The 24,105-nt window shown below is 46.7% G+C and overlaps 1 protein-coding gene and 1 non-coding gene across 2 annotated transcripts; one reads left to right on the forward strand and one right to left on the reverse strand.

The window, feature by feature from the left end:
• Positions 1-525: 525 nt before the first annotated feature.
• On the reverse strand, positions 526-598 carry TRNAR-CCG. The gene has a single exon. It is a non-coding gene; the product is annotated as a tRNA-Arg (tRNA).
• A 15,988-nt stretch (positions 599-16,586) lies between these two features.
• On the forward strand, positions 16,587-17,766 carry LOC124680305 (thiol protease SEN102-like). Its single transcript, XM_047215379.1, has one exon. The coding sequence runs from the start codon at positions 16,652-16,654 to the stop codon at positions 17,753-17,755; it is 1,104 nt and encodes a 367-aa protein (XP_047071335.1). The 5' UTR covers positions 16,587-16,651; the 3' UTR covers positions 17,756-17,766.
• The last annotated feature ends 6,339 nt before the right edge of the window (positions 17,767-24,105 follow it).

Genomic DNA, 24,105 nt, shown 5'->3' on the forward strand with positions numbered 1-24,105 from the left:
TAACCGCATCTACTTCATATCCACACACATGAGGCCACGTTTAGCCCGTAAGCCCATTCCGGAGGTTCCTTCCGTAGATGTAGGATTATTGGTTGTTGTGTTCACTTTCGTCCTGGCACGAGAACTCTTCTTGCGGGTACAAAGAGAAAAGAAGAATAGAGCTTATATACTGACACTGTCAGGCCTCAAATATGAAATATCCACACACTCCATTCGCTGATAAATATTGCACATGGGAACAAATGATTATTTCCATGTCTTTCGGTTGGCTTTTTCGCGCCGATGACACAAAGGCTAGTTCCAGTAAAAGATCACGCTCTCCATTAACAAAGCTGTTATATGATCCCAACTTCAATTAAAATGCAGGACAACATTTGCATAATTCTTTTGGTTCCACAAGTAGCAGGTTTGATCTGCAACTCCAAAAGCAAACGATACAAAAGTGTTCCAGATCGCCCCACCTCAAAAAAGCGTCCAAAAACAAACGATACGAAAGTATTCCAGATCGCCCAACCTCACAAAAATCGACCACGCTGGGACTCGAACCCAGAATCTCCCGCTCCGGAGGCGAGCGCCTTATCCATTAGGCCACGCGGTCATTGTTGAGTAAGCTGATCCACAAATTTATATAAAGGCACTCAGTATCTTTTTCTGGACTTGTGGTTTGCTGCAACTATTGGTACACCTTATCACAAGATCCATCCTTTGTTAATTTTTCTCGTATTTATCGGCGATGATACCGAAACACCAAAATCTGGAAGTACTCAGCTATGTACAGGGTAAAGACCGATGTGTCATGTGAGCTATTGACTTATCAGTCCATCTTTCGAGGAAAACGTCCGATACAACTAGCAAGAAAAACCATCCCATACAACGTGGATTGTGAGTCATCTCAGCTCGATAGGAAGTCTCAAAGGGTCACATTAAGTCACATTTGTCACCTGAAAATCAGTCGAGACTGGAGATATTAGGTAAGCCTAAAGAAAGAGGATATGGTGTTTTGGCTTATATGTCTAAATACACCTATTAATAAAAATGCACTTTAAGTTTATTCTAAAATGTTGAAAAATTATGAAGAAAATCCAGGATGTACATTTGGACATTCTATGTTGACTCACAAAAGTTTGTGGAAAAAGTACATTTGTGTGGCCTACGTAAAAAACATAAAAACATATCACATAAAAAACTATTTTGAATCACCGAAAATTATCTTTTTTTACACAGCTCATAAAAAATTGTCATTTCTTTGTGAAACTTAGTGTGTGAGCATAGAATGTCAAGATGTACACGTAGATTTTTTTTGGAATTTTTAGACATTTTAAAATATACTTTTTAGAGAACTGACAAATTCTCTATCGAGCCGTGAAAAAGATTCAACAAAAGACAGAAACAAATCCACTATTGGTTTTACGTCAAGCAATACGTAGAGTAACTCCCAATATAGGAGTAAAAACAAGACGTGATTAAAAAAGGATCGACGCGGAAAGTTCCGATTGAAATAGGATCTAAATAAGGAAGAGTCATCTACACTTTTTTTAGGGGAACAAGAGGGATTTATTCATTAACAATATTCATGGAAATACATGTAATATCTGGCAACCCTACTAGGCACATATGGCGACAACTAGACAGAAAAACAGCTGCATTTACAAGCTTATGTGCATCCCACACTAAATCCCTCCATTCATGGCCAAACACATCATCATGTAAAAACTCCTTACGAGTTACGATGATTTATCTGATGCAGAATCTAGTGACATGGCGCCTCGGCCTTCATGTTATTGATAACCTCCGAACAGTCTGACAACACCTTAAGAGGCAGATTTCCGAAAGAATCAAAGCACATATAGCTTAGTAGGCGGTTGTGTCCAACCTACTCACGGCATCTCCAGCGGCGTGATGCATTTTGGACGCCAAAAAATGGTCGCGAGCGTCCGTTTGCGCCGCCCCGCGGATATATTTTGTCCGCGCGTCTGTTTGCGTCCGGGTGTGCTCCCACCGGGGCGATCCTTTTTTTTGAATTGCAACATAGTTAAAAATATTCAAAGTAGTACATAAAAATGCATAAAAACTATACAAAGTAGATCTATAGGCCTAGACTACTTGCTTCCTGACGGGCCGGCCGGCACCGTCGTTGCGTCGCTCCATCGCCTGCTTCTCCGCCGCCTCCCGCGCGGCCGCTATGGCTCGGTGCGCCGCCGCGTCCTGGCTCAGTGCCTGCTCCAGCCTCGCATTGACGGCGTCGTCCTTGAGCGTCTTGAAAGACTCGACGATGGCCCTCTGCTCCGCCGCCCTCTCCTCTGGCGTCGGCGCATCAGGGTCATCGGAGGACCAAGATATATCCGAGTCGGAGTCCTCTGCTGCAGCGGCGGCCGCCAGCCTGCGCTGTTCCAGCTCGGCGTCCAACGCCGCGTGGCCCGCCAGCTCCTCCTCGCTCTCGCGCCGCGAGTGCCAGAGCCGCGGCGTCCCTGACCGGGTGGAGGAGGTCGGTGCTGTCTTCGGAGTCGAACTCCTCGGAGGAGCTCGAGGCCGGAGGAGGTGGAGTGGGAGGTGAAGGTGGAGGTGGTGGCGCGGCAGCCTGGCCGCGTCCGGCGCTGCTCATGGTGGATCTGCTGGAGGCCGAGAGGAAGCGGCGGCTGCGCGGCCGGCGGCTAGGGTTTAGTGGGGAGGAGATGAGATGCTCGCGCCCCTGTATATATAGGTCGGAGGCAGGGCGACGGCCGCGCCACGCGTGGCATCGCCATTACTACGTGCGCAGATGTAGGCGACGGCCGCGCGCCACGCGAGGCATCGCCATTTACGCGGCCGCAAACGCCGAAGCGACGCCTCGCCGCACGATCGGCGGAGAAGACGCATCGACGCTGCGTCATCGCCGAGGCGGGCCCGACGAAACGTCCGCCAGACGCGAGCGGACACTTTCCGCGTACGCCGAGCGTCCGCCAGAGACGCATCCCAGGCGCATATTTGGGCCAGGTTTGCGTCTCCGCGGACGGCCCGATCACTTTGTGTTGCCCCGCTGGAGGTGGTGCCAGACGCATTTCCGATCATGGCGGACGAAAACGGTCGCTGAGCGACCGTTTGCGTCGCGCCGGTGGAGATGCCATCATCTGTGAAGTTTGGGGCGTCTATGGTCGTTATGGAAGTGTTCCCTAATGGCCCATTTTGATGTCGATGTTGAATTGGGTTCATCGAACTGGAGGCCCAATCGGATTTCCCAAAAAGTGGAAATGGGCTTAGGAATCTTCCTTCTTTTTTGCATCTCATTTTTGGCTGGTTTTGCATTTAAATGGGCATCTCTTTTCTTCTACTTTTTAGACATGTATTTCCATGGAAATGTAGGAATTCATTTTTTAAATAATATTTTAGACATTTTTTTGAATTTTTTTGAAATTTTAAAATATAATTTTTAGACATTTGATACTGTTGCGGTCAGAAACCCACCGGCGAGCAGCGACGGGCAACACAGTAGAGCCGGGAGGCTCCCAGGACTGCGGCTGGCCCTGGTCCCTCGAGCGACGGCCCGCAAAGACTCGGCACGCACGTCCGATGCTTGGTGCAAGGGCGTGCCACCTGACCTATACCGATCGGGAAGGTGATGGATTTGCTTCGCTTAGTTTCCTGCATGGCATACACGTAAACATTAAATACGAGCCTCGATCGGCTCTCAGGTTGTCCTGTGAATCGGCTCAAGGAGCCGATCCACCCATGATTCGTACGAGGTGTACGATCACATGGTTGTCCTGCTTGATCGATACAAAGCTAAAACGACCTACTACGATTTAGGGTTTTCACCACATAATCGGAACATCCTACGCGTGATTGAGCCTGGCGGCCACGCACGGTGATCATAAACCGACCCTAGACAAGGCCTAAAAACCAACATGAAGTTGATCCCCGGAACATCCTGTCTAGGGCTAGCAAACTACACCCTACGTGCCACTGGATCCTTCAACCCGTTTGTAAGGCCTAACTATGCAGATATTAAACTAATCCTTGAAGAACAAGGAGCAATCATAACGGATCGGATCTACTAAATAACGATCAAGCGAGGTGTCGCCCTTACACCTAAGATAGGTGTAAGGGCGGCTAGACGTCTAAGGGTTGCACGGATGAAAGCATATGATACGATGAAACAATGCTAACCCTAACACATCTATGATAACTACGTTGCTCGCCATCAACAAGGTTTCAGCACGAGCAACGCATGAACAGCGAATAAATGTGTGCTGTCTAGATCGCAAGATGTGATCTAGGCAGCATGATGCTTACCCGGAAGAAACCCTCGAAACAAGGGAGTTGGCGATGCGCCTAGATTGGTTTGTGGTGAACGTGATTGTTGTTTATTCCATAAACCCTAAATACATATTTATAGTCCGTAGACTTTCTAACATGGGAATAATCCCAACCGTGCACGAGCCAAATTCTATCTAACCGACACGTATCCTACTATATTTACAGATACACGGGCAAACTAGCCCAAACTTTGTATACAAGGCCGATTCAATATATTCCTTCCAGGTGTATTCTCCAAGCCCATCTTAATCGCGACCCACCTCTGATCCGGTCAAATTCTGGTGATAACAGATACATCTAGACTTTTTTAGGGGAACAAGATGGATTTATTCATTAACAATATTCATGGAAATACATGTAATATCTAGCAACCCTACTAGCCACACATGGCGACCACTAGACAGAAAAACAACTGCATTTACAAGCTTATGTCCAGGGGATAAATACATGAAACTATCACCGCTACAAACAACAATAGTAGTCGAAACTCCACATCGGAGCTAATCCGAACATTAGTTTAGCACACCTATTACAAAAACAACACAAAAGGTTCTGCCCTAAGCGGAACATCGATCAAAACCGTAGCTTGACCAATACCGGTCACCTCTGATACGTCTCCGACGTATCGATAATTTCTTATGTTCCATGCCACATTATTGATGATATCTACATGTTTTATGCACACTTTATGTCATATTCGTGCATTTTCTGGAACTAACCTATTAACAAGATGTCGAAGAGCCGCTTGTCGTTTTCCGCTGTTTTTGGTTTCGGAAATCCTAGTAACGAAATATTCTCGAATTGGACGAAATCAACGCCCGAGGTCCTATTTTGCCACGAAGCTTCGGAAGACCGAAGAGGAGTCGAAGGGGGGCCACGAGGCGTCGCCACCATAGGGCGGCGCGGCCCAGGCCCTGGCCGCGCCGACCTATGGTGTGGGGCCCTCGTGTGGCCCCCCACGTTGCCCTTCCGCCTACTTAAAGCCTCCGTCGCGAAAACCCCAAGTACGAAGAACCACGATACGGAAAACCTTCCAGAGACGCCGCCGCCGCCAATCCCATCTCGGGGGATTCGGAGATCTCCTCCGGCACCCTGCCGGAGAGGGGATTCATCTCCCGGAGGACTCTTCACCGCCATGGTCGCCTCCGGAGTGATGAGTGAGTAGTTCACCCCTGGACTATGGGTCCATAGCAGTAGCTAGATGGTTGTCTTCTCCTCATTGTGCTTCATTGTTGGATCTTGTGAGCTGCCTAACATGATCAAGATCATCTATCTGTAATGCTATATGTTGTGTTTGTCGGGATCCGATGGATAGAGAATACCATGTTATGTTAATTATCAAGTTATTACCTATGTGTTGTTTATGATCTTGCATGCTCTCCGTTATTAGTAGAGGCTCCGGCCAAGTTTTTGCTCTTAACTCCAAGAGGGAGTATTTATGCTCGATAGTGGGTTCATGCCTCCATTGATACCTGGGACGAGTGACGTGAAAGTTCTAAGGTTGTGTTGTGCTGTTGCCACTAGGGATAAAACATTGATGCTATGTCTAAGGATGTAGTTGTTGATTACATTACGCACCATACTTAATGCAATTGTCCGTTGCTTTGCAACTTAATACCGGAAGGGGTTCGGATGATAACTCTGAAGGTGGACTTTTTAGGCATAGATGCAGTTGGATGGCGGTCTATGTACTTTGTCGTAATGCCCAATTAAATCTCACTATACTTATCATGACATGTATGTGCATTGTTATGCCCTCTCTATTTGTCAATTGCCCGACCGTAATTTGTTCACCCAACATGCTTTTATCTTATGGGAGAGACACCTCTAGTGAACTGTGGACCCCGGTCCATTCTTTTATACTTGAAATACAAATCTGCTCGCAATACTTGTTCTTTACTGTTTTCTTGCAAACAATCATCTTCCACACAATACGGTTAATCCATTGTTACAGCAAGCCGGTGAGATTGACAACCTCACTGTTTCGTTGGGGCAAAGTACTTTGGTTGTGTTGTGCAGGTTCCACGTTGGCGCCGGAATCCCTGGTGTTGCGCCGCACTACATCCCGCCGCCATCAACCTTCAACCTGCTTCTTGGCTCCTCCTGGTTCGATAAACCTTGGTTTCTTTCTGAGGGAAAACTTGCTGCTGTGCGCATCATACCTTCCTCTTGGGGTTCCCAACGAACGTGTGAATTACACGCCATCAAGCATATTTTCTCGGCGCCGTTGCCGGGAGATCAAGACACGCTGCAAGGGGAGTCTCCACTTCCCAATCTCTTTACTTTGTTTTTGTCTTGCTTTATTTTATTTACTACTTTGTTTGCTGCATTATATCAAAACACAAAAAAATTAGTTGCTAGCTTTACTTTATTTACTGTCTTGCACTCTATATCAAAAACACAAAAAATTAGTTACTTGCATTTAGTTTACTTTTGTTATCATGTCTAGCTCTGTACCTGTTACTTCTTTCACTTGAGGAATTAGTTTTTACTTTTAAACAAGGGGATGAGGAAAGTTTTAAAGATGCTTGGTCCAGGATTTTTACTTCTTATCGTAAAACTAAACCTCAAATGACTCTAAGTTTGCTCCTTAGTAATTTTTATTTTGGTCTTATGATTCGCTATAGATATGCCTTGGATGCTCTAGTGGGAGGAGATTTCCTTCATTGTAATGGGGATCAAGCTTTTAATGCCATAAAGAAGTTGGTTTCATCACATGATTCATCTAATAACTTTGATTCAGCCCTTATTAGCATTCATAATAGATTAAACACTCTTGAGACAAGTGCATCTCGCTTAAATGAAAATTATGGATATATTCGTAACCGTCTTGATCAAGTTTTAGTGAACTCTGAACCTTCATTGTGGAATCCTACTATTAAAATTGTCATAGGTGACCAAACTCTTCATGCTAATTGTGATATTATGACTGAATTTTGCCTAATGCCTAAGAGTATTCATAAATCTTTGAAACTTTAGGAATTCACTGAAGGGGGAGAAGGAATAACTCTTATTGATAACTCTGTTATAATTCCTAAAGGGATAGCTGCGGGTGTGCATACAACCATTCTTGGGATAACAATATCCATTGATTACCTTGTCATTGAATGCGCAGGAACAGGGACAAATCACACTCGGAAGATCCCTGTCGAAACTATAGGGAGCAGTCATAGACGTGAGAGAAGGCACCCTAAAATTCACCTCTACACCCGGGGGTAGCCATATATTCCCTAAGCCAAAGAGTAAGGACAAGAAAGGTAAGGGTAAAACCCAAGGCAATGTCAATGCTTCATCTCTTGATAACACTTGAGATACACTTTCTGCGCCTAGCTGAAAGGCGTTAAAGAAAAGCGCTTATGGGAGACAACCCATGTTTTTACTACAGTATTTTTGTTTTATATTTGAGTCTTGGAAGTTGTTTACTACTGTAGCAACCTCTCCTTATCTTAGTTTTGAGTTTTGTTGTGCCAAGTAAAGTCTTTGATAGTAAAGTAAATACTAGATTTGGATTACTGCGCAGAAACAGATTTCTTTGCTGTCACGAATCTGGGTCTAATTCTCTGTAGGTAACTCAGAAAATTAAGCCAATTTACGTGAGTGATCCTCAGATATGTATGCAACTTTCATTCAATTTGGGCATTTTCATTTGAGCAAGTCTGGTGCCCTAATAAAATCCATCTTTACGGACTGTTCTGTTTTGACAGATTCTGCCTTTTATTTCGCATTGCCTCTTTTGCTATGTTGGATGAATTTCTTTGATCCATTAATGTCCAGTAACTTTATGCAATGTCCAGAAGTGTTAAGAATGATTGTGTCACCTCTAAACATGTTAATTTTTATTGTGCACTAACCCTCTAATGAGTTGTTTCGAGTTTGGTGTGGAGGAAGTTTTCAAGGATCAAGAGAGGAGTATGATACAATATAATCAAGGAGAGTGAAAGCTCTAAGCTTGGGGATGCCCCGGTGGTTCACCCCTGCATATTCTAAGAAGACTCAAGCGTCTAAGCTTCATCGACAACATTATCAGGTTCCTCCCCTGAAACTATATTTTTATTCCGTCACATCTTATGTACTTTGCTTGGAGCGTCGGTTTATTTTTGTTTTTGTTTTGTTTGAATAAAATGGATCCTAGCATTCACTTTGTGGGAGAGAGACACGCTCCGCTGTAGCATATGGACAAGTATGTCCTTAGGCTCTACTCATAGTATTCATGGCGAAGTTTCTTCTTCGTTAAATTGTTATATGGTTGGAATTGGAAAATGCTACATGTAGTAACTCTAAAATGTCTTGGATAATTTGATACTTGGCAATTGTTGTGCTCATGTTTAAGCTCTTGCATCATATACTTTGCACCCATTAATGAAGAAACAATTAGAGCTTGCTAATTTGGTTTGCATATTTGGTTTCTCTAGAGTCTAGATAATATCTAGTATTGAGTTTTGAACAACAAGGAAGACGGTGTAGAGTCTTATAATGTTTACAATATGTCTTTTATGTGAGTTTTGCTGCACCGTTCATCCTTGTGTTTGTTTCAAATAACCTTGCTAGCCTAAACCTTGTATCGAGAGGGAATACTTCTCATGCATCCAAAATCCTTGAGCCAACCACTATGCCATTTGTGTCCACCATACCTACCTACTACATGGTATTTATCCGCCATTCCAAAGTAAATTGCTTGAGTGCTACCTTTAAATTCCATCATTCACCTTTGCAATATATAGCTCATGGGACAAATAGCTTAAAAACTATTGTGGTATTGAATATGTACTTATGTACTTTATCTCTTATTAAGTTGCTTGTTGTGCGATAACCATGCTTCAGGGACGCCATCAACTACTCTTTGTTGAATATCATGTGAGTTGCTATGCATGTCCGTCTTGTCCGAAGTAAGAGAGATCTACCACCTTAATGGTTGGAGCATGCATATTGTTAGAGAAGAACATTGGGCCGCTAACTAAAGCCATGATTCATGGTGGAAGTTTCAGTTTTGGACATATATCCTCAATCTCATATGAGAATAATAATTGTTGCCACATGCTTATGCATTAAAGAGGAGTCCATTATCTGTTGTCCATGTTGTCCCGGTATGGATGTCTAAGTTGAGAATAATCAAAAGCGAGAAATCCAAAATGCGAGCTTTCTCCTTAGACCTTTGTACAGGCGGCATGGAGGTACCCCATTGTGACACTTGGTTAAAACATGTGTATTGCAATGATCCGGTAGTCCAAGCTAATTAGGACAAGGTGCGGGCACTATTAGTATACTATGCATGAGACTTGCAACTTGTAAGATATAATTTACATAACTCATATGCTTTATTACTACCGTTGACAAAATTGTTTCATGTTTTCAAAATAAAAGCTCTAGCACAAATATAGCAATCGATGCTTTCCTCTTTGAAGGACCATTCTTTTTACTTTTATGTTGAGTCAGTTCACCCATCTCTCTCCACCTCAAGAAGCAAACACTTGTGTGAACTGTGCATTGATTCCTACATACTTGCATATTGCACTTGTTATATTACTCTATGTTGACAATTATCTATGAGATATACATGTTACAAGTTGAAAGCAACCGCTGAAACTTAATCTTCCTTTGTGTTGCTTCAATACCTTTACTTTGATTTATTGCTTTATGAGTTAACTCTTATGCAAGACTTATTGATGCTTGTCTTGAAGTACTATTCATGAAAAGTCTTTGCTTTATGATTCACTTGTTTACTCATGTCATTACCATTGTTTTGATCGCAGCATTCATTACATATGTTTACAAATAGTATGATCAAGGTTATGATGGCATGTCACTTCGAAATTATCTTTGTTATCGTTTTACCTGCTCGGGACGAGCGAAACTAAGCTTGGGGATGCTGATACGTCTCCGACGTATCGATAATTTCTTATGTTCCATGCCACATTATTGATGATATCTACATGTTTTATGCACACTTTATGTCATATTCGTGCATTTTCCGGAACTAACCTATTAACAAGATGCCGAAGAGACAGCTTGCTGTTTTCTCGCTGTTTTTGGTTTCAGAAATCCTAGTAACGAAATATTCTCGGAATTGGACGAAATCAACGCCCAGGGTCCTATTTTGCCACGAAGCTTCCGGAAGACCGAAGAGGAGTCGAAGTGGGGCCACGAGGCGCCGCCACCATAGGGCGGCGCGGCGCGGCCTAGGCCCTGGCCGCGCCGACCTATGGTGTGGGGCCCTCGTGTGGCCCCCCACGTTGCCCTTCCGCCTACTTAAAGCCTCCGTCGCGAAAACCCCAGTACGAAGAACCACGTTACGGAAAACCTTCCGAGACGCCGCCGCCGCCAATCCCATCTCGGGGATTCCGGAGATCTCCTCCGGCACCCTGCCGGAGAGGGGATTCATCTCCCGGAGGACTCTTCACCGCCATGGTCGCCTGCGGAGTGATGAGTGAGTAGTTCACCCCTGGACTATGGGTCCATAGCAGTAGCTAGATGGTTGTCTTCTCCTCATTGTGCTTCATTGTTGGATCTTGTGAGCTGCCTAACATGATCAATATCATCTATCTGTAATGCTATATGTTGTGTTTGTCGGGATCCGATGGATAGAGAATACCATGTTATGTTAATTATCAAGTTATTACCTATGTGTTGTTTATGATCTTGCATGCTCTCCGTTATTAGTAGAGGCTCGGCCAAGTTTTTGCTCTTAACTCCAAGAGGGAGTATTTATGCTCGATAGTGGGTTCATGCCTCCATTGATACCCGGGACAGTGACAGAAAAGTTCTAAGGTTGTGTTGTGCTTGTTGCCACTAGGGATAAAACATTGATGCTATGTCTAAGGATGTAGTTGTTGATTACATTACGCACCATACTTAATGCAATTGTCTGTTGCTTTGCAACTTAATACTGGAAGGGGTTCGGATGATAACCTGAAGGTGGACTTTTAGGCATAGATGCGAGTTGGATGGCGGTCTATGTACTTTGTCGTAATGCCCAATTAAATCTCACTATACTTATCATGACATGTATGTGCATTGTTATGCCCTCTCTATTTGTCAATTGCCCGACTGTAATTTGTTCACCCAACATGCTTTTATCTTATGGGAGAGACACCTCTAGTGAACTGTGGACCCCGGTCCATTCTTTTATACTGAAATACAAATCTGCTGCAATACTTGTTCTTTACTGTTTTCTTGCAAACAATCATCTTCCACACAATACGGTTAATCCATTGTTACAGCAAGCCGGTGAGATTGACAACCTCACTGTTTCGTTGGGGCAAAGTACTTTGGTTGTGTTGTGCAGGTTCCACGTTGGCGCCGGAATCCCTGGTGTTGCGCCGCACTACATCCCGCCGCCATCAACCTTCAACGTGCTTCTTGGCTCCTCCTGGTTCGATAAACCTTGGTTTCTTTCTGAGGGAAAACTTGCTGCTGTGCGCATCATACCTTCCTCTTGGGGTTCCAAAGAGCAACAACTAGTACCAAACTTCCATTGCCGACGCACCAACCACCTTTAAATGCCAAAATAAATGGGCAAGCCGGTGGCGGGACTCAGTCGGTTCCAAAAAATTCTCATTGGTAATTGTGTACATTACGCCCACGAAGATCCACCTGGACTAGCGGCAAGCACTGGGAGACCACAACACAGAACCTCCAAGTCGTGTCTCCTTAAGCAATTATCCCAAGTCCCAACATCCAAGTCACGAAACTACCTATATCATTGTGCATGTGCAATGGGGAGAGCCCACCTAGCTCTGCCATTGGCGCCACCCACCATCAAACCCGAACCCTAACCTATCTGTGACCGGCATTAGGTTACCGAAGTTCTTCACCCCTCGAACCGCTAGAGAGCCAGGCTCGATGTCGACAATGGGGAGAGACTCTGGTTTATCCTCTAGAGGTGGTGAAGAAGAAGAGAGAGGTAAGTTGGAACCTGTAATACAGAATTGAGCGATCATGTGCCAAAGGCCCATAGCCAGTGAAAAGAATATCAGATACTCCTCCTTCCCAATTTAAGATGCATGTAATAAAACTTAAAAAAAAAGATGCATGTTAGTTGTGGTCAAAGCCAAAAATTTACAAAGTTTGATCAAGTATATATAAAATAAATTAACGTTCATAAATCCCAAATCAATTTAATATGGAAATATGTTTCATGATGGTTCTAATAACATTGAGTTGATGTTGTAGATGTTGATATTATTTTATATACATTTCGTCAAAGTTTATAAATCTTGACTTTAACTAAAACTAATGTGTATCTTAAGCAGAGCAAAATGCACCACATGCCCTAAAAGTTTTCAAAAGTATGATAACCCACATTATATTCAAGTCTTAAATATTTCTAAAGTATGTCACCGGCGGTCCTATGCTCATCTGAGCAGCTCAGACTCACTAATTTGCAAGCCCAAACTATCTGCCAGCCTAAGAGATTGCAAATCTGGTAACGAATAAGAGAACCGACAAACACAAAAGTATAAGGGTTAGGGTTTTTACCGTACTGCGGAGGAGGGTCGCCCAAGAGTCGGCATATCGGGTCCATCCTTGCAGAGCACCACGCTCTATAGTCGGCGACGTGTGCGATCTTATACTTTTGAGACCCAATTGATACCCCTTGGAAACTTGTAGGACCTATGGTGCATTTTACTCATTTGAGGAGGGAATACATGGATCGAAATGCTAAGCATTGTGAGATTTCTTTCTTGTGAATTACGAGGTGGCCGGCCGAGACCAAGCGGTCGATGCACCAGCGATGCAACGTGATCATGTGCCGAGATGGCGTCACACACATGAAGTGAGTAATGGCATGTTCACGCCAGCGTGCCGCGTGCGTGCTTTGTCGCTTGACGTATCTAAACACTTGGTCTTGATGGCACGCATCTAGGATCTGCCTAATTGCCGCGAAACGTCCCCGGCCGGCCGGTCGGAGGAAGATCGGCCGGAGATTCAGATTTAAAACGGGCACGAGAGCGCGGTGTGCCGCTGTTGGCGTCAGACAGGCTGATTAATTAAAGATGACCTGTGTTTTCCAGCGGTCAGTCTTTCTTTTTTAATTTCTGCGAATATCCTTGTGCTGAAATCTCAAATCTGAATCTTCTTCTGGAACAGATGTCTTCTGGCTGATCATCTGCTGGAATCCTCGTTCATGGGATTAAGGCCATGACTAATTCCTTCACGTCGATCTCTTTTATCCATGTGAAGCGCAATCTTAATGAAACAGCGCATATCTTAGCTAAATCTTGCTTTAGTGTTTCCACTAGCGAGGTTTTTCATTCGGTTCCGGAGTACATCCGGAAAACTCTTGTATTGATGTGATTTAATTAATAAAACTTTGTTTCTGTAAAAAAAAAGTCTTCTGGCTAACGTCTCCAGCTACCGCAGCTACCGCATGCAATGCGAGCACCAATAATCGGTGAGTGGAGAGGATGAGGAACAACAGGAGCAAGCAACCGGCCGTATGTGTCGTACAGCCATATGTTGGATTCCTGAATTCCTGCTGCATGAAGCAATCGAGGGAGTATGTTGCTGACGAGCCGCACTTGGCAACCGTCCATGTACAAATGTGGATGCATTTCCCTTGCTTAGGTTAATTGCCCTGGATTGATGGATAATAACTTGGACATGCTTGCAAGCTTTCCATTGCTTGGTAAGTTCAACCTCTCGGCTCTCGCGAGCGGTTTCAGTTGTTCCATCTACTTTTTGGTCCTCTATTTTCTATTTTACCGCGCTATCAATTGTTCCAACTATTTTTTGGTCCTCTGTTTTCCATGTTACCGGCTCACTGGCAGTAGATAGAACGGAGTATGAGCTTATGGTGACTCGAAATACAATAAACATGAATTGACACCGTTTCTGATCGGTGGAACCTCACTTTTCATGCCAATTAAAAAAATATCTAAAAAGAATAAAAGTCTTTTCCTACCTTGTGCTTTCCGTGTCCAAACCACCACCACCTTGACCGGCGACCGGAGATGGCACAAAGCAAACAAGTGGGACCATCGAAGGCGGTCTGGAAGGCACGACCTTATGAGGCGGCAAGGGTGGAGATGTTACATTGTACTCCCCATCATGGCCGGATCCCCAAGGCCAGCCACCCCAGGTGCAGTGGAGGAACACGGACCCGATTTCGACGATATTGAGTGTCTAGCAACCATGCTTGACCAAGTGAGGAAAACCGCATGCTCGGTTTTGTTCAGGATGTTCGAGGTGATGACTCCACATAGCTGATGGATGGCCTCGATCCGTCGCTGGAGGTCGCAACAGTGGGGGCTCGGGTTGATCGGGGACATCGGCGATAGTCCTCCCCGAAGCAGTGGGGGTCACTACCACCTCATGGAGTTGTGGGTCAACTGGATGGTAGAGGACTAGAGGGTGGGGAACTTTTGAAATTTAGTTTTTTTTTAATTGGGTTGACAAGTAGGTCTCAATCCATGTCAGTGAATTTGCCCTAGGAGGTTGGCTCTACTAGTTAGAAACAGCGTTAATGTATTGGCAACTTGCGTCTAGTGTTCTATACGAAATCTTTCGAAAAGTATGGTAGGTTTCTATCTTCGCAAGTTAAAAAATGGTACAAACATTTGATAAATTTAGTTAAATGAGTGGTGATTTCATGCAAACATCTTTTAAGTTGTGATAGAGAAACCAGTTGGTTGTTTTTTCCGCGAAAACGCAAAAGCCTTGTGTTTCGATGCATTGATAGATAAGAATGTTATAGTTATAAGAGCATCTCCACCGGTGGTCCCGATAGCGGTCCCGATAGCAATTTGGGGAGCGGGGGCGAAAATGGGCTCGCACCGGCGCGCCCCAAACGGTGCAGGCCAATTTTGGAGCCTAATAGAATCGCTGGCAACCCCGTACCGACCCCTTCGCCAAAGGCGCGCCGGCGCCTCGCGGAACAACGGTTTTCGCGGGTGGGGGCACCTTGTCAGCGAGGGGACGCGGTGGTTCACATCGGAAAGGACGCGGGGAGGTTGGTCATCGGCGTTAATGGCCTCCCGCACGGAAACCAAACGGCGAGGGCGGCGACTGGCCTTCGACTCCCCGCGCCGCTAGATGTTTATTTTTAGTATTTTAGTTTGAATTCGTGTTAAATTTTTACAAATTTCGTTCGAACTACGTATGAATATCGTGTTGCAAATTTGTATTTAAATTTCAAAATCTATCGGGGCCGCCTGTTTGGGAGCGCTTGTGTGGGAGCAGCTCCCCCAAATGGAGGATGATGTGCCGGCGTCTCCCAAACGGAGGTGCCGCCCCTACTGACGCCTATTTGGGGCTGCCGGTGGAGATGCTCTAAGTCCCAACTGATTGCTTAAACTTATGGTTTAACATCCCGTCATCCTAAGTTGAAATCAATGCGCGATCTATGCGTAAAGCTTGGCACTGCACTCTACAGATTCTACAGACAGACAACATGACTGACACGTGTTAGAATTGTAACGGAATCCCAGTCGTTCCATCGATCGATCGCCATCTGCTAATTAGGATCACTCGGGGACGGGGGCCAGGGCAACACGCTTGCTTGCACCGTTATGGTTACTTGTTTTTCATTTACTCTGGTCATGTTCAATCAGAAAAAGCTTGCCAAAGGATGTTCTTTTTCTAATGGCGAAAACGGCAACTCAGTGTCAATTATTCGAATACATTCCAATCTCCTGACGGGACGGCTGTGACATCGACGTTTCTCTGCCTCGCTCCCCTGTGGCTGCGCCGCTGATACGTCATTCCAAACATTCCGATCCCCTGCGGTGGTCGATCACCGAAAATGCAAGACAGGACAGATGCTATGCTATGCGTGCTCTCGCCGTATCGTACATACATCTGCGCAAACCAAAAGCACTTGAAGAATTCCAAAACAGTAATGCTATAGTCGATCTGCCGCACGATTCCAGTTTCGACAATGTATCCTCAGATTGCGGTATCAATTTGTACATGGCCGTGGCGTAAACGCCTCGCTACTTCCTTCATCTGGTCGTCATCTCCATTAATCGCACAACCTAACAGCTCCGCCATGGATGGCATCCTGGCATGTACCAGTATGATGCGTATTAGCTAACAATTGCACTAGTAATGGTAGTACTTGGTTAAGGATGAGCATTGATGAATTAGCCACCATTCTGATGTACCTGAGCACTACCGACTGTAGTGAGTACGTGGTAAGTTGTTGCCGGCAAGCAACGTGCACCTCCGATTGATTCTTGCATGCAACAATCTAGAGCCAGCAAAGTGATCCATCGAATCACTGATCGTGCTTGCCACCCGGCGCTATATAAGGACCAGCTGATCGGCCATGGCTGCCACAACACAAGCATCCACCCATCTCACAGCACAAGCATACGCTCCAAGTTTAATCAGCATTGCCAAGGTTTCCAATCAACAGTCCATGGCGAGAGCGCCCGTGCTGGCGGCCATCATGGCCGCAGCCGCCCTGCTGATCGTGCTGCTGGCTGCGGCCGCGCCGGCGAGCGCGATGGACTTCGGCGAGCACGACCTGGCGTCGGAGGACTCCCTGTGGGCGCTGTACGAGCGCTGGCGCAGCCGCCACACGGTGGCGCGCGACCTCGACGACAAGGCCCGCCGCTTCAACGTCTTCCGCGAGAACGTGCGCCTCATCCACGAGTTCAACCGCGGCGACGCGCCCTACAAGCTCCGCCTCAACCGCTTCGGCGACATGACCGCCGACGAGTTCCGCCGCGCCTACGCCTCCTCCCGCGTCGCACACCACCGCATGTTCCGTGGCGGCCGAAAGGAGACTGCGGCCTTCACGCACGGCGCCGCTACCGCCGTCCCGCCGTCGGTGGACTGGCGGCAGAAGGGCGCGGTGACGGACGTCAAGGACCAGGGCCAGTGCGGGAGCTGCTGGGCCTTCTCCACGATCGCCGCCGTGGAGGGCATCAACGCGATCAAGACCAAGAACCTCACGGCGCTCTCCGAGCAGCAGCTGGTGGACTGCGACACCAAGACCAACGCCGGCTGCAACGGCGGCCTCATGGACTACGCCTTCCAGTACATCGCCAAGCACGGCGGGGTCGCCGCCGAGGACGCCTACCCCTACAAGGCTCGTCAGGCCAACTCCTGCAACAAGAAGAACCCGGCCGTGGTCACCATCGACGGGTACGAGGACGTGCCCCGCAACGACGAGAAGGCGCTCCAGAAGGCCCTGGCGAACCAGCCCGTGTCCGTGGCCATCGAGGCCAGCGGGTCGCACTTCCAGTTCTACTCCGAGGGGGTCTTCTCCGGCAAGTGCGGCACCGAGCTGGACCACGGTGTGGCCGCCGTCGGCTACGGCGCCACCGCCGATGGCACCAAGTACTGGATCGTCAAGAACTCGTGGGGGCCCGAGTGGGGGGAGAAGGGCTACATCCGCATGAAGCGCGACGTCGCCGACAAGGAGGGGCTCTGCGGCATCGCCATGGAGGCGTCCTACCCCGTCAAGACCTCGCCCAACCCAAAGCATTCCGCCGGTGACCTCCATGACGAGCTCTGAATGTCTGATCGACTAACTGTTCAATGCCGCCCCTACTCCCCTATATGCATCATCATGTTCATATCAGGGGATTATCTAGAAAAATAAACAGTCACTCAACATTTGTACTACATACATCACATCACATACAGTGCAGTATGCACCTGTCATACTTGTAATCCGGTTGTTTCGATCGGCCGATTAATGTACACAGTTGTAATCCAGTTTTTATGTACGCAGTTTGCATTACAGATCCAGTCAGTGCTTCTTGTGAAACTCTAGTCAAACTTTTTATCCAAATGTTGCCATGCATTTTAATTTAAGTTGGCATCATATAACAGCCGAGAAACATGGAAATCAGTTGTTCCATTCTTGCAGGTTTGTCACTTGGCAGTCCAATATTAATCAGTGATTTTTTTTGAAACAAAAATTATTTGCTAGTATTTTCATTGATTAAGAAGAAGATTTTAGAGTTTTATAAGTCCATCATTAGTCAACAAGGCCAAGGTTAAAAAAATCTAATCTCACGGTATTACATTACTCAACGCTTTGGTCCCGGCAAAGCCTCACATTGTGGCCTCCTCTTCGGTTTTCGAGACTAACATGTTGTCATGGAGTTATTTCTGAAAACATGATCCTTCCAAATTTCCCACGACATCAACACGGCAAACAAGCCATTGCCTTTCTTGATTCCCCATTTTTATGAATGCCTTAAACCCACCAATTCTTCTGTTGTCCATGGCATGCCAATCTCTAAACTATGTTTATCAGCGAATGGAATGCATGTATAATTGGTATGTGAGGTAAGCTATGTTCTTCTATTTGTAGCGGGAAGAAGAGTTTTGGTCCGAGGACGAAGGTTTTTTTCCGAAATGGAGACAGTCTGGCCTCTGCATCGAAACCATGCATACTGCTTTTTTTATTAATTTATTCAACAAATGTCTGATAAAGATCATACATCAAAATATCCCAAGCCACGACGTAACACCTGCACACCCAAAAACGAGACAAGATCATGTTTGCAGGACCTTATTTCATGTTGAAACAAATAAAAACTCACATCAATTAGGAACGGGGGCATCGTTACCCATACACACACTAAGCGAAACGGGAGCGCGCATCTGATCTAGTAGGCTCTTAGCGAGCACCTCATGCATCTGTCATAGTTCTAAAGTTGTAATCCGGCTTCGACCGACCGATTATATATATGTACACAGTTTTTATAGATCAAGCGATTATGTACGCAGTTTGCGCTACATCCAGCTTGGTACTTGTGGAACTACAGTTCAGTTTATTTATCCAATTGTTGTCATGCATTTTTATTGGGGGCATCATATACCAGCTTGGTGCTGTTAATGGAGGACTTGATTCTTTACTGGACTAGTACTAGTCTTTTTGTCATCGTATAGCAGAAGGATGATAGGTGTATTAATTAGAAGCATGCTGCTAACTGTCGATGCTTCGCGAAAGGTTTGCATGTTTAGCTACAATGAATGCATGAAAATGTTCATGTCAAGATTAGATACTCACCCGTGAAATTTATCAAGCAATAAATGAAATAACCCATGTATGTATCACATGGTTTTGATCAACACACACATAAAGAGTGATAGTTCATTCGAGGAGAATTGCATGCCAAACGAGGAAGCTATGCAACATGGCAATGGCATGCATATCTCTATGTGTATGTATATATATGTGTGTGTTTTTCTCATAGATGTCACAAATTAACATGACTCCAATATTAGGATATAATGTTCACCATCAGTAGTTTAACGATGAGATTTTGGAGAAAATCAAATTCAAATCTTCCACACAATAATTTAGCCATTTTCTCGTTGACGAGATGAGAAAGGGAAGCACACCGATTTCTTTTCCCGTCATAGGCAACCCATCCGTCCGACTTCAGATGTAACCAATCTGCAAGGTTGGACCAAAGTTTTGAACTTCGCAACATCAACCGAGAGGGGATCGACTGGCCACATTGTCCGGTCGGTTGTTCACCATGTGACCGTACAACAGGCCGCGGCCATCGTGGACAACGACCGGCAGTTTGTGACAAGTTTCGATAATGTTCACCATGTGACCGTACAACAGGCCGCGGCCATACAGTTAATTTCAAAAGAAGATTTGTTTGTCTTACTGGGGTAATGCATCTATATTTCCATGTTAGTTTGGAAGAAGGTTTTCTGTTTGTTTTACTGTGTGATGGTGATGGACCAGAGTGGACATGCATTGAGCTCTCTTCTGTCATTTGGAAAATATGTTGTAGCTCCGAAGGTAGTGTTGGATAGAACATTTTAAAACATAGATCCATCTCAGCCGGGAGACGCAGCATAATAAGCATATGGAGTTTCTTAGATGCTTTATCTTGATTTTTTTTTTGAAATTTTGATGTGCTTCTTTTTTCAATCTAGATAGACGGGAGCCGTAATCGAGTATTTCTACTTTCTCCTTTATTTTTCTTGTCTCAATGTCTACTAGATCTAGCCAAACAATTAGGGTTAGAGGATCTAACAGAACCCGTAAAACAGGCCGAAACCAAAAAAGTTCGGCGGATTTACGGGTTTGGGCCGAAACTGGGCCAGAATAGAGCCCGAACTCGCGGCCTGACCCGTAAAACGAGTTCGGGGCCCGAGAAACTTGGCGGCCGCCCCGTATTAAAAGGGGCCGCAAAGGGGAGTTCGGTTGCCAAATCCTACTCCCCTCCGCCGCTTCCACTCCCTCCGCCGCCTCCTGTTTGGATTCCGGCGAGCAATCCAGCTTTGTGCATCCAACCCTCCACCCTCCTCAGCGGCGCAATGGCCTCCCGTGGTGGCTCAGCAGGCCACGGCGCGGGATTGGGCGACAGGGACTCGCCGCCGAGTCCCCCCTGTGTTCTGCACCGACGTGGAACGCCGAAAGTGGAACCGGTCGGAGGGCGCGTGCGAGCGTAGCGCCCGTCGGTGGACGAACTGGGGACTCACGCCCCCAGGGAAGCTAGCGAGGTACGCCAACAACGGCGAGGGGTCCACTACTAGGAAAAGGCCTATAGATGGAAATAGCACTACCGGCGCACCAGCAAATCCATTTGCCGGTGGCAAATAGTGTCGGCGCACCTATATGCCGTCGCGCCGGCGATGGTGTCTTACTGCCGGCGCACAAGCAAAAAAGATGTGCCGGTGATAAAGTTCGAAGAGGACCAGACCAGACAAAAAAAATCGAGCCCCTTACCGCCGGCGCACCAACATGGTGCGTCGGCAGTAAGAGCTGCCATGATTTTCCCTCCCGATCCCCCCCCCCCTGGACCGCCTTTTCAGTTTTGAAAAAATAAAAGAAAATGATAGAAAATTCAAAAAAATAAAATCCTTTGAACTGCCCATGTATTATGTAATCTAGCTTTCATGAAAATTTGAAAAAATGAATTTCGATATATATTATGCAAAATGGCGTCATCTTTCGGTAAAACGGGATTTCTGGTTGCATACGACCTCTGATGAAAAACTTTTTTTATAGCAAAATCTATTTACGCGAAACTTCCTATCCAAATTCAACCACCTACGGTCGTTTGGACAAAAATGGATTCGTCAATTGGAAAACAGAAACATGACTTTTTTGAGATTTAAGATTTGGGTGAAAAAAAAAGAAAAAATACCCCCGGCGCGCCACCCTACTTGGTGCGCCGGCGGTAACCTAGACTATATAGTCAAGCCGGCCCTCCTACCTCTTCTCCTTCCTTACTTCTCCCCTTTTTCTCTTTCCCTCCTCCTCTTCTCCACATCGACGCCCTCCTCCTCCTCCTACTCCGGTGACCTCCTCATCCTCCTACTCCGGTGACCTCCTCCTTCTCCGGTAACCTCCTCCACCTCCGGCCTTCTCCTTCTCCTTCTCCTCCTCCTCCTCCTCCTCCACCTCCGGCCATCTTCTCCTCCTCCTCCTCCACCTCCACCTCCACCTCCGGCCATCTCCTCCTCCTCCTCCTAAACCACCACCTCCGACCTCATTCCCATCCTCCTCCTCCTCCTACTCCTACTCCTACACCGGCGCGGCAACGACAACAAGGCGGCGCATGGCCACCGTTTTGGAGGACGAACCTGAGATAGATGAACCCGAGCTAGATCTGGATCTAGGTCTAGATTTGATTTTTTTTTGTTTTCTTGTATAACTTACTGCCGGCGCACTAGACAGGTGCGCCGGCAAATAGCTATTACCATCGGCCTGTTCCCACCGGCGGGCTCTAGTGCGCCGGCAATAGCCCGTTTTGGTGCGCCGGCAATAAGCCTTTTCCTAGTAGTGATCGTCGTCTGGCGGCTCGAGCCGCGCACCGCGGCCCCCCGTCATCGACAAATTCGACGACGACGAGCTCGTCCCTGCGCGTTCGCCCACATTCTCGGCAGGCGACTACGTCCACGGCTCCGACGAGGAGGACGCCATGGTCGCGCAGGTGGAGGCGATCTCCGCGGCGGAGGCCCGCGCTCGCTACCGCTGGGAGGATGCGGACGTCGTTTGCCAAATGCGCGAGTACGAGGCGGCGCGCCGGGAGGAGCGTGTCCGCCGCGTCAAGCTCGAGATAGTCGAGCTTGACTCCGCTCCTCGACGCTAGCGACAACGCTGTCGTCCGCCTCGACGCTCCGCCACCACCGGCACCGCCGCGCGCATAGGCCATTAGGCCACATTTTGGTTAAAATTAGTTAGCGCCCGCCGGTGTACTAAGTAATTTAGGTTTTATTATCGAATTATGTAACTTATGATGCTTCATCGAAGCATCAAATCCATCTATATATGATCATCGACCAATTTTTCTACGATATTTCAAATGCACCTTTTTAGTATGGATTCTGCTTTGTGATAATATTTTTCCGACTAGTAAACAAGAGTTCGGTGAACTGAACTCCGAATTTTGAGTTTACCTGTTTACGGACTCATGCCCTTAGTAGGTCCCGCATAGAGCAGCGGTATAGTTAGTAGGGGGCCTCGAGGAAAACTCTAGAAAAAGGCCGACCTTCGCGAAGGGAAAACAACTCGCTCCGCACGCGACAAGTGGCGCGCTGTGGTGCCAAAAAATCAATGGGAAGTGCTCTCCCTGCTCGCCACGTGTCGCAAGGGGAAGCAAGGTGGGGATGGGGGAGGAGAGAGAAAACTGAGTTGTGTCAGTTTTTCCCTTTTTCTTCTAGATTCGTTTTTTCAAAATGAAATATCTTGAGAACCGTAAGTCCAAATTGCGAACCGTTTTCACTTTTGAGATCTTCGCGTCGAGATCTTCGAAACTAGATCCCATGTTGATAGGTTTGGAGATACTTTTTTTTCGTACTTCCAATAATAGTATGATTGTACCTGTGGTGTGTACCTAACTGTACTCGTGTTTCAACTGATAAGTACTTCAGTTTTTTGTGTATTTGGTGCAATTTTTCCCTTTACTCGCTCACTGTACTTTCCCTTGTGCGGGACTGTACCTGTACTTACGTGCGACTGTACCTGCTCGTGTGCGTGTGTACATGTACTTGCTCGTGTTCACGACTGTACCTGCTCGTATGCGCGTTTGTACCTGCTCGTCTGCGTGACTGTACTTGTACTCGTTCGTGTGTTCAACTGTACTCGTATGTTGTGCGTGACTGTACCTACTCGTGTGCGCAACTGTACCTGCTCGTGTGCGCGACTGTACTTGTGCTCGCCCATGTGTGTAACTGTACTCGTGCGTTGTACGTAACTGTACTCGTGTGTAGTACACAACTGTACTCATCAGTTATACGTAAGTTTACTCGTGTATTTGTATAAAATCGTAACTGTGTGTTACGTGTAACTGTACTCGTATATAACTTGTAGATGTGCTCGCGTGTAAAAAACTAAAGTAGGTACAGTTGAGCTGCTACCTAAACTAGTAGCATACATGGTGCAGCAGGGATTACGCCCAGGCAGGGCCACGCCCATGCGCACGGTGGAGGCACTCGCGCGCGGAAGTACGCGTACGCGGTGCGTGAGCGAGTACGCGATGCGCGCGGCGGGCTAGCCCGGGTTTACGTCCGCGCGCGGAAGCGGTACAGGCTGACACGTGTCGTTCTGTGGTGGTCTGATTTCCCTTCGTAAAGATTGGTCTTTTTCTAGTGGTACCCGGGGCCTCGACTCCATTTTCCTTGAGCTGGGACCCGTGGGCCATTGGTTTGGGCTGTTGCCACCCGCGCTCGACAACTTGGGGTACAGCCCACAGAGTTGAGCAGGCCCGTGTGCGGCATGCCAGTAACCCCGCCCCTGCTCCGTCACTCCGTGCGCCTAAACAGCAGGCAACAATGCCAACAGCTGCTGACATGCACCTTTAGTCTTTGGCAGCCGGCGCAGCGGCGCTTTAGATATTCTTGCTAAAACTAAGTGTGAGTTGCGCACTGAATCAACCTGGA

The sequence above is a fragment of the Lolium rigidum genome, chromosome 1 (genome assembly GCF_022539505.1).
Source record: "Lolium rigidum isolate FL_2022 chromosome 1, APGP_CSIRO_Lrig_0.1, whole genome shotgun sequence".
In the NCBI taxonomy this organism is placed as follows: domain Eukaryota; kingdom Viridiplantae; phylum Streptophyta; class Magnoliopsida; order Poales; family Poaceae; genus Lolium; species Lolium rigidum.